At 36.1% G+C, this 9,890-nt stretch overlaps 1 protein-coding gene across 1 annotated transcript; it reads right to left on the reverse strand.

Annotated features, from left to right (window-relative positions):
* Positions 1–2,012: 2,012 nt before the first annotated feature.
* On the reverse strand, positions 2,013–6,500 carry LOC133733857 (ABC transporter G family member 31-like). The gene is made up of 12 exons (XM_062161503.1): positions 6,096–6,500; positions 5,228–5,333; positions 4,823–4,904; positions 4,359–4,541; positions 4,157–4,260; positions 3,913–4,069; positions 3,703–3,765; positions 3,470–3,600; positions 3,022–3,354; positions 2,632–2,922; positions 2,453–2,536; positions 2,013–2,336 (listed from the first exon to the last, which is right to left on the reverse strand). The coding sequence occupies exons 3-12, from the start codon at positions 4,854–4,856 to the stop codon at positions 2,286–2,288; spliced, it is 1,431 nt and encodes a 476-aa protein (XP_062017487.1). The 5' UTR covers positions 4,857–4,904; positions 5,228–5,333; positions 6,096–6,500; the 3' UTR covers positions 2,013–2,285.
* Between the last annotated feature and the right edge of the window lie 3,390 nt (positions 6,501–9,890).

Below are 9,890 nucleotides of genomic sequence, written 5' to 3' on the forward strand. Positions count from 1 at the left end.
CATTCATGTTAATTCCCTTCTAAACAATTTTCTTTTAGGGGGTTGGCATGTCCATGAATTGTCAACCGACATAAGAGCACGAGATTGGAAAAGATCTCCAGCATTACTATAAATAAAGCATTTTTTTTTTTTTTTTGAAAGGGGTTGGAACCGATCTAACCGGAAGGTTGGACTCTTAACACCTACAGTTGCAATAGATGAACAATGTTATATCGAGAGACATAAAACCGAAATCTCATGAAGCTATAGACAATTCATTATTATTAACAAGTGGTCGGATCCAACGCTAATTCTAAACCAGCTTTTGATGGTTCTAAGTGTGAGGATTGATAAATCACACTGCTCCTGATTTGCAACCTATCGTGATTACTGGAATAAGAACTCCAAATCGAGTTAAAAGGAGACCGTTATCATTATGAGTCAGTTCCATCAAAATTTAGCTTGTACCAATTCCTAACAGGACTATAGGAGGCTGCCATTTGCATAATTATACTATCCAATTAAATAAATAAATATTAATTAATTGGGGATATAGCTATAACTTACCTGCCAAAATGAGATCATTTGAACTTGACAACATTAGTTCAATCAAGTACTTTATTTGTTTGTCAAATTTCAAATATGTGACTACTGATTGAGGAAAGTATATCTCTGTAAGCTAGTAATCCAATATTACAAGTAAATCACAACTGCACTTCTCAATGCAAGGAGTCTCTTTTCTAATTATGAGATATTATTTGTCATTATTGATTTTGTGATCTAGAACACACTCTTAGCTTAATGTAGATTGTTGGCCAAATTTTTTGACCCAAGTGATTTGGTAACATGTATGATCAGCATCCTAGTGTTTCCGAGTTTGATCTCTAATCTTATGCAAAGTTACGTGTGCTTGTTTTCTCTTTTGTATGAATTTTTATCTATTCAAGCTAGTATAGAATTAAGACGCACAGAGAACATTAGTTGAATATAGATCATATTTGACGCGCATATGTTTCAAAATGAGTCGATTATGACTCTAGTTTTTTTTTTTTTTGGCAAACTGAATGGTTCATTAGACAAGGGGAAAGAGAACCCTTAAAAAGAAAACAAACAATGAGAGATTAGCTCACTGAACTGGAAGGGTCAGAGGAGTAATCTGAAAGTAAAACATTACATAAAGAGAGGAGAGGATTCTGAACTAATGACTCTAGTTTGGACCTTCACTTCGTTTGATCATCACTATATATATATATACACACCTGAGCAAACTATATATATATATATATATATATATATATATATATATATATATATATATATCACAAACGTACTCTCAAATTAGATTAATGCTTCACATGTCTTTCTTCAGCTAACTTTTGACTTATAAATGAGTCCATATTTAAATTTATCAAAAATAAAAAGAATTCTTACCAAAAAAAAAACAGCCAAATTCATTTTACTTAGTAGTTGGTATATATACACTACACCAAAAACAGTCTTTTACCGCCCACATTGTGCGCCGTAAATACCCTTTTACGGCGCACAAAAGTAGGCTGTAAATGCCGGAGCCGTAAAAGACATTCCTCTTTAACGGCGTTCATAAGCATGCCGTAATTGTGCATCCAAGCAGGCCGTAAAAGACATTCCTCTATAATCCAATTTGATTTATGGGATGTTTGCACGCCGTGAATGTCAAGAAAGCACGCCGTAAATGACCTTTATGACCACTTATTTACGGCACACTGGGCATGCCGTAAAATACTCTATTTACGGCCTACAACGAATGCCGTAAAAGACCTTTTTTATGGCACACTTTTGCATGCCGTAAAAGTAGTTGCCCAATTTTTTTAAGGCCCAATTTGCACGCTGTAAAAAGCTTTTCTGTCAATTTTGATATGTCATTCACGACGCACATAACCTGCCATAAAAGTCTTTGTGGCAAAGAGGTTTCCTGGCTGCTCATAATCCAAAAATGATCAACTAACAAAATGACTTGAGCAAAAATAATATTAACCTCAAAGTACAGGCCGGTGAATCAGCATATATATCATAGATAATAGAAAGGGTTTTAACAAACTTTTTATATCCAATCTGTTACAGACCAAGTACAATTTCTAGCAAACTTGAGTTTAAACTTATGTTAAGAATATAGCATATTACAAAATATACTACATCATCTTTTGAACATTTAACCATCCAAATGCACGAATTCACCTTGGGTATCCAATCTTGCAGTCTCTCCTATTTGTCTTAGGCTGAAAGGTTGGTTGGGATTTGGGTAGAGTTTGTGTGGTTACCTCCAGCATCTAGGTTTCTGGATTGTACCCGCTTGGAATTGGAGTGATTCCATTAATCTCCTGCAGAACAAAACGGTAATGAGGACAAACTCTCAGAGAAACACTATATATTATTCCAATTTGATATAGTAGTGAACCCATTAGATTGTGTACCAAGTAACAAAAGAAAATTTTACCTGAAAGTAGTTTATCATTGTCTGGGAGTGCTGGCCTAGCTTTCCTCCATATATAACTTGCCCCCCTCGTTTCATAAGAAGAAGCTGTGTATGAAACCAATCAGAAATTCAGATGAACATCATATTTGAAAGTGGACAGAGCATCATATTTAAAACTGTAAGATAATAATCTAACGTACCTCGTCAAATGCCTCAAAAATGTCGATACTTGGTTGGTGTATAGTGCAGACCACCGTTCTTCCTGTATCAACAGTATTACGAACAGTCCTCATCACAATGGCTGCTGCCCTTGCGTCCAGTCCAGATGTGGGTTCATCCATAAAGATAATTGACGGGTTCGCAACAAGCTCAACAGCGATTGTTAAGCGTTTTCTTTGCTCTGTTGATAAGCCTGAACTGCCTGGCACACCAACCAAAGCATGCCTTAGAGTATCAAGCTCTACTAGTTCCATTACTTCTTCAACAAACACCTGCAATGTTAACATAGTAAGGTTATGTGAAAAATAAATTGCAACAACGAGGGGAAGCAAAACGAATATAAATATCATAAGTTGTATGCAGCAACTCACGAGTCTTGTCTCTGTGCTGACTTCCTTTGGAAAGCGAAGAGCAGAAGAAAACCATAGACTCTCCTTAACTGTAACTTGAGGAGAATGTATGTCATTTTGCTCAACATATCCTGCTACTCTAGCAAAAGTATGTTGCTCTCTCAGGTAACCAGATATCTTAATATCTCCTTCTATGTATCCACCAGTTTTCCTACCAGCAAGGACGTCCATCAAAGTGGTCTTTCCAGCTCCACTAGACCCAACTAAAGCTGTAAGAATACCTGGTGAGAATACTCCGCTCACATTCGACAAGAGTTGCAACTTCGATTCTGGTATACCTTGTGACTTCATCTCCTAAAAACATTAAAGATGCCAGTTTGCATTATCTGTAATGTATAGGACATAAACTTGAAGGGCTACAAACTAGGTCTCATCAGCTAAAAGAAAATAAAGCTGAAAGGATACGCACCTTTGGCTTGTGAACAGAGTAGGTAACATTGTGGAAAGTCATTGTTAATGGCTGAAATGGTAAGATCATTCCCTTTACTGGGCTGTTAACTCTAGCTAATTTTGGGCTAGACACAGTCTTATTTTTACCCCCTGCATAATCAGAGTATTAATTGTAGTTATTACAAGTCAACTGAATCTCCTAAATATCTAAATATATTAATACATGAGGTAGATGGTGGAGTTGCGACTGACCATCTGCAGCAGGACTCCCTTCTGTGTCATCAAGTGGAAGCACTGTCTGGTACTTCCTTAGTGCTGTGAAGAACATGTGATGAACAACATTCTTAGAGATGATATACAAATATAACATGAACAGAAAACAATATATTTTTTTGATTTATAAACTGAATGCATTAACTGGACTACTGGAGATACAAACATACAAATTTCTTTCAAACTTACGATTTAGGTACGTCAAGGCCAGAGTCACTCTGCAATTGAAAAGCAATGCATAAGCTAACAAACCACCAACTCCAATCCAATACCAATAATCACCATTTGGTATGTTGTGTTCTTGGAGGACATTTTGCCCAATTGTTCTGTTTGTTAAAGGAGCTATCTGCAAAGGTCCCAAAGCATTAAATAATGGATTCATATCTCATGAATATCATTTTGATCATTTGATTCCAAATTGACAAAAGCATACCTTGATCCACCTTACAGCAGTAAATTCATTGACAGAAAGAGCGCGTTGTCCATATGATAGTGGTGATACCCAAAAGGCCCATTGCCACCATGGCTTAATGCTATCTGAAAAAGAAAAGGCAGGCTGGTCAGTTACTAAAACATATAACAAGGCAAATTACTAATAATAACCAATCTCCTAACCATGCAAAAGATTTTTGTACCTTTGGGAATAACGAATCCACCCAACAAAAATATAACAAGTAATGCAGCTAATCCAAATGCAGCCAGAGCACAAATAAGTGAACTCACAAGCTTTGAGGAGTTCCGCAATACAGTTGCAAGCTGGGAATGACTACTTACGAGGGCCTTAATCTTCTTGAAAGATGCAACAACAGATATTGGCACTATATCAGAATGAATAATAAACAGTTAATAGTGATGAAAACTCAACCCACTAAATTCCAATGCAAAATCAATATACATCCTTGCATATAAAACTGGTTTGTAGCACCACAAACAAATAAGGTATTTCTGCAGGGACAAATCTTGCCCTTTAACTTGAAAGGTAAGCATCATATTAAGTATATTACAGAGCCCAAAAACACTGAATCTAACTCTCTCACACACATTTAAAACCATAACAGTTCTCAAAGGAAAGAAACAGTACAAACAGATTAGTAATTACCAAATCCTTCTGGGTCTTTGTTTATGAACCTCATAAGATGATCAGTAGTAGCTAAGTTCAGATCACTGAAATAATACTCCACCTGCAAATGTTAGGAGAACCAAAAGAATATCAGGTAAGGTAAAGAGTAGGGAAAGTTGAGATTACAACTATTATATTAGATACTAGTATGGTACCACCAAAAACAGTATTCCATTTTTAGATTTTCTCAAACACATCATAGGAGTCAAACCCTGCATACGTTCTGGAACACATGTTATCGAATTCCATAAGGACCAACTTCATCCCCATTTCAATTCATCCAATGTCAAATTAAGTTTGCAGCCAACATACTTTTAGACACATATATGAACACTATTACATAGCATATAATCTGCTATAATAGAAAAATCAAGTAGGGTATACCTTTAGAAGTAGGGAGCTCCTTGCCTTCTTTAGTAAAAAACTCCCTCAACGACACCTATGGTTTCCCCTTGAACTCCTGAACTGTCACCTTCCTCTTATGCGAAAGCTGCGTCAGCACAAACAATACCCCAAAAATCAAAAATCAAATAAAATATCGAATCCAAATTAGCAATAAGCAAGACCCGGATTTTGGCATACCCTACAAATCATGAGATCGCCATTTATCATCTTGTTCATATGATCCCATTACTTAATCAGTCTGTTAGGAGTCTGAGTTTTCCACCATTTTGATTCGTTCATATATAAACGGGTATATACAATTATATATATGTACGATTAATTATAGATATAGAAATACATGGAGCTATTCAATAAACCAAGATCAGTAATTGAAAAGCAAACACCAGCTAAGATGAAGATCACTTACAGTTATGTAGACTAAGCAAACTCCACCCAAATCCCAACCAACCTTTCAGCCTAAGACAAATATATGAATTCCATTAGTACTCAGCATTAACTCCCAGATTTCATTACCAATTAAACTGCCCAAAATGGGATTCTTTAGAAACCATTAAAATGATAGGAATCCCATAAACCCAAACCAAGATCAAAATTCAATGCATTAATTGAGTACCTTCCAAACAAACAAACACCAAACCAAAATCAAAATTCAATGCATTCGTCCCTAAAATTCAATGCGTTATCTCTAAAAACCAAATTAAACAACCACAATTTCACAAAACAAAACAAAAAAAAAAATTGAAAACTTTCTTCCAATTAGAACTAGAACGAACACAGAGTGCATCTCTAAAAACGAAATCAAACAACCACAATTTCAATAATTAAATATGAAACAAGTCAAACTTACCAGAATTTAAACTCGGGGAGCCGTCGAACGAAGGGGCGGAACTCGTCGGATCCGCGGGTAGGGAGGCCGGGGCCGTCGGAAAGGTCGTGGATCTCCGGGTCGACCTGAGGAGAGAGAAAGCCGATGAGCAAGTTGAGGAGGAAGATCCCCAAGCCGTACGACACGATGTAGAATCCCTGGAGAAGTAGACGCGGAGGACGTAGACCAAGGCCACGCCGAGGGTCGCGAGCCAGCGGTGATCAATCACTTCAATGTTCTTTAATTTGGAGCTCAATCGATCCACGGCATCTTGATGACAAGAGCAGAAAACGTGGTGGTGGTGAGAGGTGGCCAGCGACTCGTGGAAAATTGAGGTCTGTCGGGGAGAGAGAAAAGTTTTGTTTTATGAAATGAAAAAACAATAGAATTAGAAAGTGTAGAGGGAAGAGATGGGGGGAAACAAAAATTTTAGTGAAAATTTCGCGCCTTATACTTTTACGGCACACATTAATGCATGCCGTAAAAGGCTATATTAAAACAACATTAACGGCGCACATTCTTGCAGGCTGTAAAAGACCAAATAAAAATTGACATTAACGGCGTGCATCAATGCATGCCATAAAAGATCAAATGAAAATTGACATTAACGGCGTGCATCTAATGCATGCCATAAAAGACCAAATGAAAATTGACATTAACGGCGTGCATCAATGCATGCCATAAAAGACCAAATGAAAATTGCCATTAACGGCGTGCATTAGATGCACGCCGTAAAAGACTATATCTGAAAGGATATTCACGGCATGCCGTGAAAGTGCGCCGTAAATGTATGTCTATTACGGCACTCATCGATGCACGCCGTAAAATGTGCGCGGTAAAAGAGTCATTTTCTTGTAGTGAAACCTCAAGCACCTATATACCACAAGTTGATTTGCAAATTGGTACCACCTATATAGGGAAAACCTCTCAAGCACATTAATAAAGGTCTGTATTGTTATTGGCTAGCGCCTGCCTCAAATTCTCCCCATGATCAATATGACAAAAATAAAAGGTTGATATGTCTTCATCACTGCAAAGAATAAGTCATTAAAATCTTTAGTATTTTCCTCTCGTTTCAAGAATATAATTCTTCAAGTTTCTTCTAATTAAAAAGGCATCCATCTAACGGCCAATTAAGCCGGGTTAGTACTTGGAGAAATACAAATGAAAAAAGAATCCAAAGTTTATATTGGTCACTATTGTTAACATTATATGGACGTTCAGTTGGGATCGGATAAGGACATCTGCTATAATCTGTTCAGAAAAGGAAATGTCATACATATATCTACATATAATTTTATATAATTACAGTTGGAATAGAATACAGAATATATAGAAGCTTCACCAGTGACAATGGACTATACATTTATATACATCCGTTCAACGGAGATCTACTTTTTTAACTGCGGTTTTTGTGTACCAGAAGTACTGCAGTACTATTTATATATGGCATTCACCTACTGACTTTCCCTCGCAAATTTTCCAAGTGTTTGATTGCTTGAGTGTGCTTCAACTTTAACCCACCTAAAAGGTCATGATCTTTGTCTCTTCTCTTTTCTGAGGAAACAAATAGTATGCTTTACTATTCAGTTTGTTAAGAATTGATAGTTTCTGCAGGTTCTCTCACCAAGAACACACACACACACTACCAGTTAAAGAGTAGCAGAGAGAAGATGATGAAGCTACAAGACATGTTAGAGTGGCATATAATTGAAAGGGTCGGTCCCAAGCCCACACTTTAATGGGGAGGGAAGGTCACAATGTCTATCTTGTTGGCACATATTATCCTCTTTTGATTGGCTTCACCTTCCCAAAGGGTTTGGAAAATTAAATCACAGTAATAACCAGACTGATCAAGCATCCAAAGATAGAGATAATAGGGTTAAAGTACCACTTGCTTTATCCCAATTAATTATCAGTGTACTGACAATTAAAAACCCTAACAGGAATGTAAAATGTGAGGCTGCTATGACTAAGGTCATAGGTTAATGTATCATTTTCAAAAAAATGGTACCACGTACATAACATAAATAATATTGTAAAGTTGAGAAAGAGATTGATGTCAATAGATAGCCGAAAGCTAGAATGATGCATGCATCGGGCATAGAAGCTACAATCTAGTACTTAATGCAGAATTTATATTTGGTAAATTTTACTTATCATATAGTCACTAAAACTCGCATAAAACAAGCCTTATTACCATTTGATAAAGATGCCTTGTCGATAGAAGAAAGAACTAAACATGAAATTGTGATACAAAAAAAAAAAAAAAAAAAAAAAAAAGGTTAAATGTAAAAGAACTTAAAGAAGTGCCCCCTCCCCAAACAAAAAAATAACAAACTGATGGGGGATGAGTCCTAAAACATAGGGCTAGAAGTAATAACACACGACACCAGAAATAAGAAGAACACAACTCATTATAGGCAGCTGAAAAGCGGCTATATTTTCGTTATAATGTCAAAAAGACTCTGTTACAAAGATGACAAACTCTTGCTTAAATAGAATAAGAGTCAAATCAAAATAAGGAAAAGTAATAAATGAAAAATTACAAAAATGAATATCAAATCTATCCAATTAATAATAAAAATACCACCCAGTACCATTTGGTCTAGTGACATAAGTCTCCCCTTTGTAAGTGAAAAATTACAAAAATGAATATCAAATCTATCGTGAGTTCGACTCACAATAGACTAGCTGTTGTATTTGATAAAAAAATAATAATAAAAGTACAGCTAAATCTATGCAACTAATTACAAATAAAGATATGAGCAGGAAATCAACATTTATTTGTTGCCATGCTGATATTAAAGTGACTTAATTGACCCTCATATGCTCCTGCATCAGACTCCCCTGGTTGGAAAGAACTCGTCCTCAAATTCAAGTCATGGATTAGATCTGAACAAAATTTCCCATTGCATCCAAATCATGGTTGATCCTTTAGCTTGCAATTGAAATCGTCCATTCCAAATAAATAAATATTTGGAATACCTTCCTAAACTTGACTTCTAAAATTTGATTTTTGCCAATTCAAAACTTTTACCACCATTCTTCATCTGATTGGCCATATCAACTAATATCCTGGGAATTTGAAAATTGAAAACATTAAACCTAACAAAATCAACGGATATGTTAACTTTTATTTTGTAGGCATTTCCTTCAAAATCCACACTTGCATTACTCTCATCCAAGATTGAATCCTGCTCGTGCCTAGTTCTTGGAAGTCCAAGATTGAAACCCACGTTGGCCGGCATCACCAATATAACCATGGTTTGAGTTTATATCATCAATCTTCTCACCCGTATCCAGTTTGTAAATACTCATACATGGGTAAAGGTCTTCCACTTCAATTGCAGGTACAATAGCTTCAACGATTTGGATAGTTGGATCAATTCCTAGCATGGGCATAGTAATATTTTCTACTGATAGCTCAAACTCTTTATCAACAACATTGCTACTATGTTCATCAATATTATTACTTTCAACCTCCAAACAATTCCCATCACAAATTTGATCATCACAATTGTCACAACAAGCTTCACAAAAACAATCATAGATTGGTGGCAAACTAAAATCCACAAAATCATCTCTTTTCTCTTTTTCCAAAATTTTATTAACTGAAAAATTAAAGATAGTATTTGAATCTTCATAGTCAAAACTAACAGGTTCCACCTTTTCGTCTGACTCACACAACGGAGCACAGTGATGAAAAGAGCCAACGTCTCCCTCCTCGTCTAAACCTTCACCATCTTGGCATGAGGTTTCAGTGCAAGTGAGACG

Source organism: Rosa rugosa, chromosome 2, assembly GCF_958449725.1.
Source record: "Rosa rugosa chromosome 2, drRosRugo1.1, whole genome shotgun sequence".
NCBI classification, from domain to species: Eukaryota; Viridiplantae; Streptophyta; class Magnoliopsida; order Rosales; family Rosaceae; genus Rosa; species Rosa rugosa.

Excerpts from the sequence above, each read along its gene's own strand:
- LOC133733857 (XM_062161503.1), bottom strand. The coding sequence starts at position 4,856 with ATGAGGTTCATAAACAAAGACCCAGAAGGATTTG. Across the intron at positions 3,355-3,469 it reads ACTCTGTTCACAAGCCAAAG|GAGATGAAGTCACAAGGTAT; the intron begins GTGCGTATCCTT and ends TAATGTTTTTAG. Across the intron at positions 2,923-3,021 it reads TCAGCACAGAGACAAGACTC|GTGTTTGTTGAAGAAGTAAT; the intron begins GTGAGTTGCTGC and ends TTAACATTGCAG.